The 18,341-nt window shown below is 50.1% G+C and overlaps 1 protein-coding gene across 8 annotated transcripts in view; it reads left to right on the top strand.

Annotated features, from left to right (window-relative positions):
- bmpr1ba (bone morphogenetic protein receptor, type IBa) overlaps positions 1-18,341 on the top strand; it is a 631,073-nt gene that overhangs the window by 525,114 nt on the left and 87,618 nt on the right. For all 8 annotated transcript variants that reach the window (XM_072495308.1, XM_072495309.1, XM_072495306.1 and 5 more), the window contains 2 exons: positions 14,017-14,176; positions 17,895-17,997. In XM_072495308.1, the coding sequence (XP_072351409.1) occupies positions 14,017-14,176; positions 17,895-17,997 (263 nt within the window). The remainder of the gene's footprint in view (positions 1-14,016; positions 14,177-17,894; positions 17,998-18,341) is intronic.

Genomic DNA, 18,341 nt, shown 5'->3' with positions numbered 1-18,341 from the left:
AACCCCTTTATCTTTGACCTAAACTAAACTAACCCCCTGCCCCCTCCCCCCCCCCCCTTCCCCCTGGGTTGCTGCTGCTGGTCATCTGTCTTCCCTCTAACGTTCCCCTAGGTAGTCGAGAAATGGCTGCCACCGCCTGGTGAACCCTTGAGCCGATCCTCTCAGGGCAAACTTTATCTGCTCCAGTTTAATGAACCCCGCCATATCATTTACCCAGGCCTCCAGTCCGGGGGGCTTCGCCTCCTTCCACATGAGTAGGATCCTGCGCCGGGCTACTAGGGACGCAAAGGCCACAACGTCGGCCTCTTTCGCCTCCTGCACTCCCGGCTCTTCCGCAACTCCAAATAGAGCTAGCCCCCAGCCTGGTTTGACCCGGGCCTTCACCACCCGCGAAATCACTCCCGTCACTCCCTTCCAATACCCTTCCAGTGCCGGGCACGCCCAAAACATATGTGCGTGGTTTGCCGGGCTCCCGCCACACCTCCCACATTTGTCCTCCACTCCAAAGAACCTGCTCAATCTTGCTCCCGTTATGTGTGCTCTATGTAGCACCTTAAATTGAATCAGGCTAAGCCTGGCGCATGTGGAAGAGGAATTTACCCTGCTTAGGGCATCAGCCCACATACCCTCCTCTATCTCCTCCCCTAGTTCTTCTTCCCACTTTCCTTTTAGTTCGCCCACCGACTCCTCCCCCTCTTCCCTCATCTCTCGGTAAATCTCTGACACCTTGCCCTCTCCGACCCACACCCCTGAAAGCACCCTGTCCTGTATCCCCTGTGTCGGGAGCAACGGAAATTCCCTCACCTGTTGTCTAGTAAACGCCCTCACCTGCATATATCTCAAGAAATTTCCCCGGGGCAACTTATACTTTTCCTCCAATGCTCCCAAGCTCGCAAAAGTCCCATCTATAAATAAATCTCCCACCCTCCTAATTCCCAACTGGTACCAGCTCTGAAATCCTCCATCCATTCTTCCTGGGGCGAACCTATGGTTGTTCCTGATTGGGGACCCCACCAGGGCTCCCCGCACCCCTCTCTGTCGCCTCCACTGTCCCTAGATATTCAATGTTGCCGCCACCACCGGGTTCGTGGTAAACTTTTTAGGTGAGATCGGTAGCGGCGCCGTCACCAGCGCCTCTAAACTCGTCCCTTTACAGGACTTTCTCTCCAGTCTTTTCCACGCCGCTCCCTCACCCTCCATCACCCATTTACGTATCATTGCCACATTGGCGGCCCAATAGTAATCGCCCAAGTTCGGTAGTGCCAATCCTCCTCTGTCCCTACTACGCTGAAGGAACCCCCTCCTTACTCTCGGAACTTTCCCTGCCCACACGAAGCTCGTGATGCTCCTGTCTATTTTATTAAAAAAGGTCTTGGTGATTAGTATAGGGAGACATTGAAATACAAATAAGAACCTCGGGAGGACCATCATCTTAATTGCTTGCACCCTGCCCGCCAGCGATAGAGGCTACATGTCCCACCTCTTGAAGTCCTCCTCCATTTGTTCTACCAACCGTGTCAGATTAAGTCTGTGCAAGGTTCCCCAGCTCCTAGCGATCTGAATCCCCAGGTATCGGAAGTTTCTTTCCACTTTCCTTAGAGGCAAGCCTTCTATCTCTCTACTCTGGTCCCCTGGATGTATCACAAATAATTCACTCTTCCCCATGTTTAGCCTATACCCCGAGAAATCCCCGAACCCCCTCAAAATTCGCATAACCTCTATCATCCCCCCGCTGGGTCCGACACGTATAACAATAGGTCATCCGCGTATAACGAGACTCGGTGTTCTTCTCCCCCTCTAATCACCCCTCTCCATTTCCCTGAGTCTCTCAATGCCATGGCCAGAGGTTCAATTGCCAACGCGAACAACAATGGAGACAGCGGGCATCCCTGTCTTGTTCCCCTATATAGTCGGAAATACTCCGATCTATGTCGACCTGTAACTACGCTTGCCGTTGGAGCCCCATAAAGAAGTCTAACCCAGTTAATAAACCCGTTCCCAAACCCAAACCTCCTTAACACTTCCCATAAATACTCCCACTCCACCCTATCAAATGCCTTCTCTGCGTCCATTGCCACCACTATCTCTGCCTCCCCCTCCACTGGGGGCATCATTATCACCCCTAATAGTCGTCGCACGTTAACATTCAGTTGTCTCCCTTTTACGAACCCTGTCTGGTCTTCGTGCACCACCCCCGGGACACAGTCCTCTATCCTCGATGCCAGTACCTTTGCCAACAATTTGGCGTCCACGTTCAATAATGAAATGGGTCTATAGGACCCGCACTGCAACGGATCTTTATCCCTCTTCAAAATTAACGATATCGTCGCCTCCGACATCGTCGGGGGTAGAGTGCCCCCTTTCCTGGCCTCATTGAACGTCCTCACCATCAACGGGGCCAACAAGTCCACATATTTTCTGTAATACTCCACCGGGAACCCGTCTGGTCCTGGGGCCTTCCCTGCTTGCATGCTTCCCAGTCCCTTAATAACCTCGTCCACCCCAATCGGTGCCCCCAGGCCTACCACCCCCCGCTCCTCCACTTTCGGGAACCTCAATTGGTCCAGGAACTGCCGCATCCCCTCCTCTCCCTCTGGGGGTTGAGACCTATACAGTTCCTCATAGAAGGTCTTGAACACCTCATTTATCTTTCCTGCCCTTCGCACCGTGTCTCCCCTTTCGTCTCTAATTCCTCCTATCTCCCTCGCTGCTGCCCTCTTTCGCAATTGATGAGCCAACAGGCGACTAGCCTTTTCCCCATATTCATACCTCCTCCCCTGTGCCTTCCTCCACAGTACCTCCGCCTTTCTGGTGGTCAGAAGGTCAAATTCCGTCTGGAGTCGTCTCCTCTCCCTGTACAATTCCTCCTCCGGGGTCTCTGCAAATTCCCTATCCACCCTTAAAGAGTTGAGAATGTTAAGGAGAGAATGTCTTAGAGGGGTTCAAAATCGTGAAGGGTTTTGATAGAGTGAATAAGGAAAAGCCTGTTTCTACTTGAAGGAACTGGGGGACACAAACTTTAACATCATCGTGAGAAGGGCCAAGCTGGGATGAAGAGAGATGTTTTTACACGGTGAGCTGTCGTGATCTGGAAGGAGTTTGTGAAAGTCGGTTCAACAGCAGCTTCCAAAGGGAACTTGGAGAAATACTTGTGACGGAAACGATTGCAGGGCACGGGGAAGAGTGGGGGTGATGAAAGTGGGATTAATCGGAAAACCCTTTCAAAGACCCCACCGGCATTGACATGATGGGGCCGAATGGCCTCTTTCTGTTCTATAAGATGCTACATGTGTCTAAAACCACTTTGACTGATACGTTTAATAATAATAATCTTTATTGTCACAAGTAGACTTACATAAACACTGCAATGACGTTACTGTGAAAAGCCCCTAGTCGCCACATTCCGGCGCCTGTTCAGGTACACAGAGGAAGAACTCAGAATGTCCAATTCACCAAAAGCACGTCTTTCGGAACTTGTGGGAGGAAACCGGAGCACCCGGAGGAAACCCACGCAGGCACGGGGAGAACGTGCAGACTCCGCACAGACAGTGCCCCAAGCCAGGAATCGAACCCGGGACCCTGGAGCTGTGAAGCCACAGTGCCGGCCACTGTGCTGCCGTGCCACCCATAGCAACTTCCAAAGGAAATTTGGAGAAATACTTGCAGGGCATGGGGAAGAGGGTGGGGAAAGTGGTATTAATCGGAAACCTCTTTCTAAGACCTGACCGGCAGAGACACGACGGGCCGAACGGCCTCTTTCTGTTCTATAAGATGCTACATGTGCCTAAAGCCACTTTGACTGATCCGTTTACTTTGTGGTTGAGCAGTGCGACGGGGTGGAGTAGTGTGGGGGTTGAGGCGTGTGGGATGGTGATGTGCTGAGGTGCGTGGATGAGGGTTTGGCTGGGAACTATTGAGGTCCGGGACTGTCGCGTTGCCACATTTCTGCCACGGGAACCCAGCCTCCCGAGAAGAATAGAATCAAGTCGAAAACGGCCAGGATTAAGCAAACTGGCCCCGAGTTAAAATGCAAAAATACAACTGGGCTTTTGTCACAGTTCTGGAAACAGTGTAATCCTACTGAGCAGTTTGGATTTGAGTATCATTCCTTTTCACAGATGTGTGATCCACTGGGGAGGCTTTAGATAGATGGGATTTATTTCCCAGGAGTGGATGACGTATTTGCAGTTCAATGGAGTGATAATTCACGCCAGTAAATAGAGTGCAAACATTATACTGAGCAACCAGCTGTACTGGTGTCCACAGCATTGAGAGCTTGGGATTTTTATTTCAAGGCTAGTGCTGAGATTTCAGTGAACGCTTCGTTTCATAGCAATATAACAATCAATTTCACCAAGGCAGTAAGGATTAGTTCTTGTCTATCTTGCAGCTGCAAGTTTAAAAAAAACTCACACTTACTTGTGAGGTGTGCTGACAGTGTTTTCAAATTAGTCACATTGCTGTTCGTGGGAGTTTGCTGTGCTACCACGCGTCCAACATTACAAGTTGGGCTACACCTCATTGCTTGTAAAGTGTTTTGGGATGTCTGTGGTTGTGAAAGGTGTGAGAATGAATACAAGTCCTTCCTTTGAAGAGGTCGCGGGTTTGGGAGGTTCTGGGCGCAATTTTACTAAATGGGAAACAAGTCCCGTCGCGAGCGCGTTTAGCCACCTGTTTCCCAGCGCTCGCAGTGCCGAGAAACACAAGGCTATAAAACACCACCCGCGTTTGATCAGGGGCGTCAGCGGGAAAGCACGGCCGAGTCCGCACAGAGCCTAATTTTATGCACTGAGGATCTCTGCTCGCTGGAACTACCCAGTGCAGTGAGGGATCGGGATGCCGTTTAAAACTAGCTTCCCGATCTCGATTCCCCAGCCCCAACTCACTGTGAAGTGGTCCCTGGCCCCCTGCCCCCCCCCCCCCAACACCCTCGCAGAGCACCCCTGGCCCAATCGCCACCACGTGAAAATGCCAGCTGGGCATCCTGGCAGTGCCCCTGCCAGCTGGCAGTGCCCCCTGGGCACCTTGACAGTGCCAGGCTAGCACCCAGGTGGCACGGCCAGGGTTCCAGGCTGGCACTGCTAGGTTGCCCAGGTGGCAACAAGCAGTCCCAGGGTACCACCCTGCCTGTAGGGCATGCACCTGGGGGCCTCCGATCCCCTGGGAGATACCCACGAGTGCCGTTGCATCTGGTACCCGTTTGAGGAGAGCCAGCACTGAACGGCACTCGCCCGAGGTCCCCGAGACGAAGGGGATAGGTCCCAGTGTCTCGGTTACCATGTGAAACTGCATATTCAAGAGAATGGCTGTCTCGCTCTAATATGCAGATTTGCCAAAAATTAATCGAGCCCACAATGGGATCACTTTAGATCTCACGAGCGTTGAGAGCTGGGTAGATCCCGGGAATGGGGGTCTCCCACCTTCCCATCTTCTATTGGCCACGTTGTGCCGTAGCGCATTGTTTTTCAGATGCAGCATGGCCATTCAATCGCGCCCCATGTCACTTCAAATACAGGAAATTAAGCCGCCAGTTTGAGTACAGCAAGCCACAATGCGATTTAGTTTCTGATGTATAATATTTTTGTAATGTCCACTGAGGATTAAATAATGGCCTGGAAACGAGGGGAGAGTTCTTCTTTGAAACAGTCCAATGGGATCTTTTACATTCAGCTGAGAGGGTAGATTGGGATTTAGTTTAACGTCACATCCGAGAGAGCCAGCGATTCCTTCAATGCGGCACGGGAGTAACATTTTGGACGGTGTGCTGAGATCCCGGGAGTGGGGCTTGAGTCTCCAACATTCTGCTCCATAGCTGACGGTGAAGTGTGAGGCGAGAGCAGATCAGCAGTCCGATGACATAACAGCGTTGCCAAATCCCGAGCAGTCTATTAACCTGATGAATTGATTTGTGGAACAGTTCATCAAATAAATGAAATGTGCTCCACGCATTCACTTTTGGAGTTAGACTTAAACATAATACTCCAGCTCCTGCTAAAAATCTTATTCTCAGTATTGATTGGTGAAACCTTTCATGGACAGACCAGAGCTGGGAATGGATGTGAGCCAAATAGTGCACGGAATATTTCAGTCCAGTAATTGCTGCTTTGCTCGTCTTCTGTCCAACTTGAAACCAGCCAGTGTTCCCTTACCTCTGTTACATGACAGTCTGCTTACTGAGTGGGAGAAAACGTTCATTCACTAATCAACAAATAAAACAAAACGTACATAGCAAAGCCTATTTCTCTTTCACTGACCTTATAAAACATTTACCGCCTGTTTTATAAACGATCCTCATCAACTTTATAAAATAATTATTTCAAACTTGCCCCACACTCACTTTGCATCTTGAGGCTAAAAACTTGTACTTTGATTTTTAGTTTTATGAATAAAATATTAACGTTGCTTTAGTATTTTGCATGCGGATGTGAAATTATTGTGAGATAACGAAGGACAGGTGTTTATTATCTACTTAAAAGTCTTCTAGAATTTTTTAATCATTCGCAGATGTGAGCAAGATTGTCAAGGCCATCATTTATTGCCCATCCCTAATTGCTCTCTTTACTGCCAGCTGGTGGGGAGGGAGGCTGCTGACCTTGGTGCCTCCAGGCTTGGGATGACCTTGGCTGCCTGAGGCATGCCAGTATCTCAGCATGCTCGGAGACTACCGCACAGGTGCAGGAGCCATCTCTGGCGTTGCAGTAACTTGAAGCGCTTGTGTCACTGGCAGAGGGGCTGAGGGTTCACTCTATCCTGAGTGGAGCCCCCAAGTGTAGAAGCTACTCCTCCTACCTCGCAAGGTGCTTGTACTTCCCTGCTGACCTGAGAAGGACTAGGGCCTGGTGGAGTCTGCAAGAAGTCCCTCTCCCTCTCACCCTACCACTGCTCCCTTGAGCTGAGGGACGAGATGATGGCACATAGCTCTGTGCACACATTTCCAACATCCGCTGACCTGACTGCTGTGTCATAATATACACCAGTATATCATGGTGCAGACACACAGCAAGACCAATCAACACACACAACACCGCAGCCAATCACCAGTTAGAGCACACTCACTATAAAGACTGGGGGTATCAGTTTTCCCACTCATTCGGGATGCAACCTCTCAGAAGGACATAGCTTACAGCTTACAGCACAGAGCTTCACCATGTGTTGACTGCATAGACTGGTTAGGACTGGCCTTTAGTTTAATCTAACATCGTGTTAACCCACAGTGAGAGTATGTTCAACAGTTTCTAGCTTAATAAAATAGTGTTGCACTATTTTAAGTGTTGGTGGCCTGTATGTGTTCCACGGATCCAGAGCACCCAACACATCATGCTGGACCTGGCTCTCCATGAAGAAGGAGGTTGAGGCATTCAAGGTTTCCTTCACTGCCTGAGTTGGTGCGCAGATACCCTCTGGAATCTCTGCCAGTTCTTCACACGTCACAATCTGGACAGCCAGCATCTTTGCCTTACAGAGGACTCGAGATTCGTCAACAGCTTGGGGCTCAGCATGGGCCTGGCTGCCCACACGCCCCTAAATGTGCGAGCCCCTTATACGTCAAAGCCTTGGACATCTGGCCAAGCCCACCCCTGGTGTTTGTACCGGGGTGTGACTCTAAATCTACTGATGAGGTGACAGATTCTGCACCGGTGGAGCTGGCGACTGAATAATCTAATGCTGCAGCCTCTGACCCAGAGCTGGACACATTTCCCCCAGAGACGGCAGCTCTCTGTTCCCGTGGTTGACCTGCAAGAGAGAACGGAATGATCAGTACTTCTTGTCCCGCCAAACAAGAGCCCACCGATTCGACTGCATCTCACGTCCATATCTGTACAGTGGAGTACACAGGAACCCACCCCTCACACTCACCTGAGGGTCCCATGTGACCTGGCATGTGACTGCAACCTGGCCTCACCGTCTGCAATGGAGTGACCACCCTGACCCTGCCAGCTTCATGGCCACCTCATCCACAGGAATCAGGGTGATCAGGACACACCCCACTGCCACCAGCCACGAGCGTTCTCTAGTGCTCTGGGCTCTTTTCTTCAGTGGGGTATGCAGGAGAATGATGTTAGCGGCTCTGCTAGAGCAAACACCATGCCTAATTATTTGTGTACCGTTACTTCAGTGTCTACGGTCTGTGGAGACCCTCTGCAACCTCTATCTCGTTTTGCTTGGTTAGGTGGGGAGGCCTTTCCTTTCTGTCCCAGGTGAAATGGACCACTTGCCTGGAGGAGGATATGAGGGGCGTTGTCACCAAACCATGGGGTCGCTGGGATTTTGCTTCTGCCACATCCACAGGCGGGTTTCCGCTGTCGCAGGCTGTTGGATGTTGGGTGGGTCGCAGGATTCCTTTTAGATCAGGGCACTTTTAAACATGACCACAAGCCTTTCATTCCGTGTCAGCTGAAGACCCGGCGCTGGTCCCATTGCGTCGGGAGCGCAGCGACAGAGGCCCAAAACAGGCTTTGCACCAGGTGTAAAACCACACGCCAGTCACCCGACCCGCAGCGTCCAGAGAGATCTGGATCATTTAAATAAGGCTCATTAGGCTCATTTAAATATGCGCGGCCGGTTTGAGGCCGCAGTCTCCCGGCTCCTGGGAGTCTATGGCGGCACCGACGAGGGTTCACCGGGCGGCGATTAGCACTGGTCTGCACAAGTGGAGACGAGGGGTGACGGCCACTCCGGGGGTCCTGGAGGCCATGGGAGCCCGCGTGGTCAGGGCAGGGCAGCCCAGCACCTGGCACTGCCTGGATGCCAAGTTAGCAGTGCCACGGGTATGCACCTGAGGGGACCATGCCCATGAGACGGAAGGGGGGGGGGGAATGAAGCAGTGTCATGAGAGTAAATGGGAGGGTGAATGGGGTTCCCGAAACGGGGATCCCTAAAGGTGGGGGCCCCTCAGTGGCCCTACAGCGGGGTGTGCTAACTTGGGTGGTGGAGGGGGTGCGATGATGCCCATGTTTGCGGAGGGTCGCATTGTCTGTGGGTGGGAGGGCCGTCAAGCTCAGAGATCGGGGCACCCTATCAAAATGGCGGCCCAATCGCTGAGGAGCCGGTCTGGCTGGCGGGTTTAGTTTCCCACTGCTGAAGAAAGTTCTAAGTGTGGGTTTGACGGGTGAGAAACTCTCAAAGCCCCCCCAAAAATGACCAGGGCGCCCTCTACTGGCTGCGTCCGGCCAGAATCAGAATGGGATAGATGGTAGATGGGGGCGAGTCGATGGGGAGATAGGCCCGGCAGCCATTACGCCTCACGGGATCTAACCAGACCCCATTGTGAGCGAGACCCAGTCTCGCACGGCTAAGTGGTTTAAAGACCCGCTAAACTGTGCTGATGCCAAATCTAACGGCCTCCCCAGGGAGACCCCAGCCAGGCGCCCTTTAGTAAGGAATGGCACGGGGGGGGGGGGGAGGAAGAGAACTCCTGGGCCATTGGAGGACCTGGGTGGTCAGAGACCGGATAGGTTGCCCTGTCTCTCCCCCTGGCACATGGGCACCTTGGCACTGCCAGACTGGCCCCTTGGCATTATCACCATGGCACTGACAAAAAGGATAAGGACTCTGATGTCTGGTGCGCTGCCGCCCTTCTGGGCCCTCTCCCATCTGTTGTGGGCAAACTTCTGTGGGGACACAAAGGGGACATTGTGAGCTACACGCATCGTTCATCGCAAGGGGAGGGGGAGGGGGCGTGGGGGGGGGGGGCATGGGGCATATGGGGGTGAGGGGATGGGGAGTATAGGGGGGATGTGAAGTATGGGGGACGGAGATGGGGGGGGGCTGTCGTGGGTGGCACTGCTTGACATGTGTGGGCCGGGGCACGGTAACTGCTGGGCGGAGGCAGGGGCAGTGCCAGACGCATGCTCTTGGGGAGAGGGGAGGTAGGGGCAGTGCAAGTGCCAACCCATCCGCACAGCCAGGTGGAGGTTGTTGATCTTCTTACGGCACTGGGTGTCGATCCTTCTGGTGACCCTCCCCGAGTCGACGTCAGTGGCCACTTCCTCCCAGGTGGCACTGGCTGCCCTGTGGCTGACCCTCCGCACCCCGCGGGGAACAGGGTATCCCATCTGATCTCGACCGCATCCAACAATCTGGTCAGTTCGGCATTCCCGAATCATGGGGCTGGTCTCCTCGGTGGCATGGCTGTGAGTTTTGTGGGGTTTGCTCTGCAGGATCGGTTTAACTGCTGTTCTCTCTTGTTAGCGGGGAGCTGGCGGGCGTGGTCCATAATTTGTGGTGCGAGACCCATGGGGCCTCGTTAAGTGGTCCAATTAACCTTTGATACCGGTGATGGCCTCGCCGGGTTGAGCGTTGCGGTAGTTCCCGCTCGCTGCCACACTTAGAAACATTTCCATTAAATTGTGCCCTAATTGTGGGTAAATGTAGGTCTGGATCTCACCGAAAACGCCGGTGGAAAACACCCCGCCAAGCTCGCCCAAAATGACACTTAGTTTGGGATTGTCCGTCCCACCAGCTGGCCAATGGGGTTTCCCATTGTGGGCAACCACACGCCGTTGTGAAATTCCCGGGCATGGGTGCGCTCCCGGCGTAATGGAGAATCCCGCCAGCGGAGAATCCAGCCCATAGTCATTTTTGGGGAGAATCGTGCCCTTGTTAACCACTAAAGGCCACGCCCCCCCCACGCCGGTCATGAATTGGTCAGCTGGCGTGAGATTGCTCCATGACCAGGTGCCAGAATGGGAGAGTCATCACTTCTACCGCCAGGTCTCAAAGCCAATCAATTAGATTTGAAGTGTCGCTACTATTGTCATGTAGCCAATTCACGCACGCAAATGATGTGGATTGTTTTTAATATTCTGGACACCAGGCAAGGGCTCAGCCCAGGAATTCCCATTGTCCCCCCTCGGCAGGAATTCCCATTGCCCCCCCTCGGCAGGAATTCCCATTGCCCCCCCTCGGCAGAAATTCCCATTGCCCCCCCTCGGCAGGAATTCCCATTGCCCCCCCTCGGCAGGAATTCCCATTGCCCCCCCTCGGCAGTGCTTGGATTTCACTTCCATTCCTTTTATTCAATGGAAAGTTAGGGTTTGGGAAGTACAGATTCATAAAGTTCCAGCCTCGCCGTCTAGATTGGCAATAAGGAATGGCCGCCCTCGGAGGCAATGCCAGAGGGTAATTGGCGTCTTGTGGAACGCCATTCGAGAAAGGAGAGGGCAACTTCAGGAAGGAGATGTAGGAGGACAGGACAGTGTTGTTGTGGGTGTTCTTGTTGCAGGGAAGAGTCAAGGGTTATGAATAGACACAGTTCCTGGAATATTTCCTTTGGAAGCTGCAGTAATTGGCACCGGGAAACAGGTGTTGCTGCAACAGACACCGTTGTGCAATTTGACCTTCCCTCAGTGCTGCAGTGACCTTGTACGTGATAATGCTTAATATCAATTAGCAAAACATTGTGCATAGGTCTGAGTTCAAACTGATTGCTAGCCAGCTCGGAATTCCGACCATGTGATACAGAAGATCGCAAAGCGGTGACATGATCTCACCAGATGTTCAGTGTTGACTTTGAGGATGTCATCGCACGCCCAATGTCCGGTGTGATGTGGCTCGGATCGAGCATAGACTGGGGGCAGCTTTCACCACAAACTCACTTTGGTACTCTGTGTAGAGGTATTACGGTACCTAGTAATGCTGGAACATCATCGGTAGATATTGTATGTTTCCCATTGGTCAAGCTGTATGGTAGCTCCGCGCTGCAAGGCGGGGTATAAGAGCCCGTGCCGCCAAAGAAGCCGCCTTTCTGTACCTGAGCTGCTGGGGGAAACATCTAGCTTATTAAAGCCTTCAGTTGGACTACAACCTCGCTTTCGTGGTCATTGATCATGCATCACTCACTCTGTACCCGGGTGAAGATGCTAACGTGAAAGGGGGTGATCGGTCTATCAAGCTCTGTCCCACACAAGACGGCAATTACGCTCTGGCAGGTAATCTCGCGAGAAAAGCACGAAACGCCAGATTAAAAACCATGTCCAATTATGAGTAAATCAAAATCTGGCAAATGTCTATCTGATGCCCGAGGAGGTTGGAAATTGGCCCAGAAGCCCACAACCGACCATACTGACAGCTCGTTTAGCTAATAAGCGACATCAGCCGCGTCGCCCTCGACTCGGGGCACAGTGCAGCCGGTAAATCTCACGAGACAGCGCAATCTGGATCTCGCCCACAATGGGTGGGCCCTAACTTTGCATATTGAAGTGTGCAGTTAGGCACTCACTGGATCTAACCAGCACCCGCGATCAAATCCCCTCATCGAAGAGTTCCAAGCTGGGCGCTGTTTAGCACTGGTCTCCACAAACCGGGACCAGGCAGAACAGCACTTGGGTGGGGGGGTTCTCACATGTGATTGGAGACCCCCGGGTGGTTGGCCTCTGGGCAGGGTGGCACCCTGGCACTGCTGATGCCACCCGGGCACCTTGGCACTGCCTACCTTGCACCCTGGTGGTGTTATCCGGGCACCAGGCAGAGCTACCTGGGTGCCAAGCTTGCTTTGACAGGGTGCTCGGGTGGCACTGCCCAGCTGGTAGGGGATCGGGCCTGGGAGGGCAGGGTCCTTATGAGGTGGGGTGTGGGGGGCTTGAGGACCCTCCAACAGGTAAGTTGGGGGGAGTCCGGGGTCACTTCAGGGGATCGAGAGAGCTCCCCAATGTAGGAAATGAAGGTAAGGCCTTGACGATGCATTCCCTGCCAAGGCCCGAAAAAATAGCAGAATCGATAGCGGGGTCATGAAACCCGCCCACAACGGGACTTCTTTTGAAAATCGGGCCCATGGTCTTCACCGCTGCCAGGATCTAGTCCAGCTAGCTCCTTCTTTCCGAGACTTTGCACAATCACCATTCACTGCACAGAGCAGTAACTCATTCAGAAGGCCTCATAGCCAGGGGGGAAAAAGGAGAACCACGTAACCTGGTTCTTCACTTGCATAACTTTTACACATAACCCCTGGTCTTCCCCCAGTCTATCAATAGGAACACAAATTGATGCTTCAACTATATTATAACCCTCCGTAAAGTCACTCCTCAATCTAAAATGAATAGATCTGTCTTTTTAAGATTCTCTCAGAACAAAGGTTTTGATGAACAGAGGTGGGTTCTTGCGGATCACCCTAATATCCACTTTTTTCTTTAAAATTGACAGTTTTGATAACTGCTTGAAGGACAAGGGCTGCAAGTCGCGTGTGTCCTTTCATTGGGTGTTGAATGTACCCAATTTCCATTGGTGTGTGACCAACCTCCTTATTTGTGATGTTACGTTGTGGCTAATATTTAATTTTCATCGATTCTATACCAGCATGTTGGAAACGCACAACAGTCTAAATGCAAAAAATCTCAAACGTTGTTGCTCTCAGTGACTCAGTGGCTAAACAATCGCAACTTTTATTTCGATAGCACCTTCCATGTAATGAAACATTGCAAGGGGCTTCACAGAGGCATCATACACATCGAGCCACATATGGAGATATTAGGGTGGAGTGAACCAATGGCTGGTCAAAAAAGGTAGGGTTTAAGAAGTGTCTTAAAGGAGACACGGGCATTGGTCGGCACGGGCTTGGAGGGCCGAAGGGCCTGTTCCTGTGCTGTACATTTCTTTGTTCTTTGTTCTTTGAGAGAGGTGAGGCAGAGAGATGGACGGGTTTAGGGAGGGAATCCCAGAGTTTGTGGCCCAGGCAGATGAAAGCACGGTCGCCAATGGTGGAGCAACTTGGTATTACGTATACCCAAAGGGGGCTCCGTTTTACTTATTATCTGATAGGCAGCACCTCAAGCAGTGCAACACTCCCTCAACGTTCCGCTGGTATGTCAACCTGGATCGTGTGCTCAAGTTGTGCAGTATGGCTTTGATGACGCCCTCTGAGCCTGAGATGCAAGTATTTCTGTTCTCAAATCTGTGACAGTAAGATAGTCTTCAGATCTATGGATGAGAGCCTCAGCTTTTTCTGAATTAGTATCTTTAACTGTGCTGATCTCTGTCCTCATTGTTAGACCGGCCTAATGACTTGAACTCTATTTCCAGGTAACCGCCTCGACAACATGCTGCTGCGAAGCACGGGGAAGCTGAGCATAGACAACAAGAAGGGATATGTGGACAGCACCGTATCTCCCCCTCCTCAGAGGGATCTGTGGTGCCACTGTCACCATCACTGTCCTGAAGAGTCAGTTAACAACACATGCAAGTAAGTTAACATGTGTGGTGCCTGGTTTCTGCTTTGGTTTGAACTTGGCTAATATAAACTCTACAGATGCTCTCTTTCCAATGAACTATCAGCCAATGATCATAAGAAGCAGGAGGAGGCCATTCGGCCCCTTGAGCCTTACCAGCCACTTGTGCAAGATAGCAGGGGGATTGATATCTGTGGATCCACAGCCTCTGCCTGAGCCAGCACTTTCAGAGAGCAAAGCGTTTGCATTTTATAAGGAATAAATTGGATCGGCTGATCTTGAAGACGGTAATGCCTACAAGGGAAATTGCACCAAGCCTGTAGAATGTTAATGAAGAATGAAGATAAAGCGATCCCACTAGTTAGCCTGAGTGGCTAGCAATTTGTGGTTCACCTGTAAAAACCTTGGCCAATGGATCCTGTTACCCCAGCCTTGGAATTCTGGGTGCCCCATATAATGCCTCTGAGAGGGCATTATAATCAGAAGGGGTACCATGTTGATTCAATGATCAGGAACAATGAGAAACTATAGTTGTGAGGAGAATTTAAGATATAGGAAATATACCCACCGAAACAAAGATGTCAAAGAGGAGATTTAATATGCTTTGTTTCAAAAGATCTCAAGACAATAAGAAATAGGAACTGGAATAGGCCATTTCGCCCTTCAACCCTGACCTGCTATTTAATAAAATCCTGGTTGATGTACCACTCACCAAGTCCATTTTCCTGCCTTCTCTTTGCAATCCTTAATTTGCCGATTGATTAAAAACCTATCGATTTAAGTCTTGAAAGTGTTCAAGGGCCCGGACTCACCCCAGCTTCCTGGGATAAAGAATTCCAAAGATTCACCACTCTTTGAGAGAAGAAATTCTTCCTCAATTCTGTCTTAAATAAGCACCCCCTTATTCTGAAACTATGCCCTCTGATCCTACACTCTCCCATGAATGGAAACATCAACCCAACATTTGCCCTGTCCAAATCCCCAAAGAATCTTATATGTTTCAATCATATCACCTCACATTCTTCTGAACTCCAAGGCACCCAGACCCAACCTGTCCAGTCTTTCCTCAAATTTTGTGATGGGAGACAAGGAAATAGCTGAGGAACTAAATAAGTACTTTGCGTCAGTCTTCACAGTAGAAGACATGAGTAATATCCCACCAATTCCGGAGAGTCAGGGGGCAGAGTTGAATATGGTAGCCATCACAAAGGAGAAAGTGCTAGAGAAACTAAGAGGTCTAAAAATTGATAAATCTCCGGGCCCAGATGGACTACATCCTAGAGTTCTAAAGGAGATAGCTGAAGAAATGGTGGAGGCGTTAGTTATGATCTTTCAAAAGTCACTGGAGTCCGGGAAAGTCCCAGAGGATTGGAAAATCGCTGTTGTAACCCCCCTGTTCAAGAAGGGAACAAGGAAAAAGATGGAAAATTATAGGCCAATTAGCCTAACCTCGGTTGTTGGCAAGATTCTAGAATCCATTGTTAAGGATGAGATTTCTAAATTCTTGGAAGTGCAGGGTCAGATTAGGACAAGTCAGCATGGATTTAGTAAGGGGAGGTCGTGCCTGACAAACCTGTTAGAGTTCTTTGAAGAGATAACAAATAGGTTAGACCAAGGAGAGCCAATGGATGTTATCTATCTTGACTTCCAAAAGGCCTTTGATAAGGTGCCTCACGGGAGACTGCTGAGTAAAATAAGGGCCCATGGTATTCGAGGCAAGGTACTAACATGGATTGACGATTGGCTGTCAGGCAGAAGGCAGAGAGTTGGGATAAAAGGTTCTTTTTCGGAATGGCAACCGGTGACGAGTGGTGTCCCACAGGGTTCAGTGTTGGGGCCACAGCTGTTCTCTTTATATATTAACGATCTAGATGACTGGACTGGGGGCATTCTGGCTAAGTTTGCCGATGATACAAAGATAGGTGGAGGGGCAGGTAGTATGGAGGAGGTGGGGAGGCTGCAGAAAGATTTAGACAGTTTAGGAGAGTGGTCCAAGAAATGGCTGATGAAATTCAACGTGGGCAAGTGCGAGGTCTTGCACTTTGGAAAAAAGAATAGAGGCATGGACTATTTTCTAAACGGTGACAAAATTCATAATGCTGAAGTGCAAAGGGACTTGGGAGTCCTAGTCCAGGATTCTCTAAAGGTAAACTTGCAGGTTGAGTCTGTAATTAAGAAAGCAAATTCAATGTTGTCATTCATCTCAAGAGGCTTGGAATATAAAAGCAGGGATGTACTTCTGAAGCTTTATAAAGCATTAGTTAGGCCCCATTTAGAATACTGTGAGCAATTTTGGGCCCCACACCTCAGGAAGGACATACTGGCACTAGAGCGGGTCCAGTGGAGATTCACACGGATGATCCCAGGAATGGTAGGCCTAACATACGATGAACGTCTGAAGATCCTGGGATTATATTCATTGGAGTTTAGGAGGTTGAGGGGAGATCTAATAGAAACTTACAAGATAATGAATGGCTTAGATAGGGTGGGTGTAGGGAAGTTGTTTCCATTAGCAGGGGAGACTAGGACCCAGGGGCACAGCCTTAGAATAAAAGGGAGTCACTTTAGAACAGAGATGAGGAGAAATTTCTTCAGCCAGAGAGTGGTGGGTCTGTGGAATTCATTGCCACAGAGGGCAGTGGAGGCCGGGACGTTGAGTGTCTTTAAGACAGAAGTTGATAAATTCTTGATTTCTCGAGGAATTAAGGGCTATGGAGAGAGAGCGGGTAAATGGAGTTGAAATCAGCCATGATTGAATGGCGGAGTGGACTCGATGGGCCGAATGGCCTTACTTCCGCTCCTATGTCTTATGGTCTTATGGTTTTAAATGACAGTCCCTCCATTGCTGGGATCATCCGAGGAAACCTCTTCTGTACTGCCTCCAATGATAATATATATTTTCCTAAATAAGGAGACCCAAACTATGCACAGTTATCCAAGTGTGGTCTCACTCGTACCTTGCTAGGTTATGATAGTATGAACAGGGAAAAAGTAGAGTTGGAGAAAAGTTGGCTAAATGATAAAGACAGAAACGCTGAATAAAGAGAATGGAGCAATGAGATGAGTCTGCAGAAGTCTGAGAAACATAAGTAGTTGATCAGAGGCCATTCAGCCCCCCGAGCATCCAATAAGGCCATGATTGAATTTATACTTCAAATTCACTTTCCCCCCCTCATCCCACACCTTCTTATTCCATTCACATCCAAAAACCTATTGATCTCTGTTTGGAATACACTCGATGACAGAGTAATCACAGTGCGCTAGGCGTAGAGAATTTGAAAGGTTCCCTCTGACTGATGAGATTTCACCTCATCTCAGTCCTTAATGGGGGAGCCCCTTATGTTCCTGCCAAAATGAATGGAGATTTAAATGGCTCGCCATCGGGGGAGAGAAACGCTGTGGCCGGGCCGTAAAATCCTGATCATGATCCCTAGCTCTCCATCCAAGGGGAAACGGCCTCTCAATATCTACCCTGTCAAACCCTGTGAGATTTTTCAATGAGATTACCTCTCGGCAGAGGACATAGGCATTCCTATCGCATGGGGTTAATCGAGGACAGAATGGAACAAATACATGTCTTCCTGTGCTCTAAAGGCCTCTGGTTCCAATCAAGGAATGATTGGGTGTTTGATGTCTATTGCCCTGGTTACTATGCAGCCAATCCTATTAGATTATAGAGAAATCACAGTGCAAATTGCTGTGGGTTCACTAAGATTCCATTTGTGTCCTCAGAACGGATGGCTACTGCTTCACTATAATGGAAGAAGGTGATTCTGGAGGCCATGTCATTACATCTGGGTGCCTGGGCAAGGAGGGTTCAGATTTTCAATGTCGGGTAAGTAGTTAAAGCTACAATATGAAGCGTGTGAATCTTTCTTAGTGGTTCTCTGACAACTGAAGAGCATTTTTTCCTGACTGTAGAGGAAACTCAACGCTAATATTCACTGAGAAAAGCAACACGGCATAATTGACAATTGCCAGGGGCACAATTAATTCATCTACCAATCAATGAGACTTGGCTAACACACCAGTGAGGCACCATTATAAATATGGCACAGAAATAAATGTAATATCACTAGGTTAGAATTGCTACTATATCCAAGTACATTCCTCATTTGGTTAAGATTGGAATAATCCCAGTTGGTTCCAGATTAATGTTCTGGCTTTGAGTATGGGCAC

This window comes from Scyliorhinus torazame, chromosome 3 (genome assembly GCF_047496885.1).
Source record: "Scyliorhinus torazame isolate Kashiwa2021f chromosome 3, sScyTor2.1, whole genome shotgun sequence".
NCBI classification, from domain to species: Eukaryota; Metazoa; Chordata; class Chondrichthyes; order Carcharhiniformes; family Scyliorhinidae; genus Scyliorhinus; species Scyliorhinus torazame.
The sequence above is the reverse complement of the archived record's forward strand: the minus strand, read 5'-3'. Positions and strand labels throughout refer to the sequence as shown.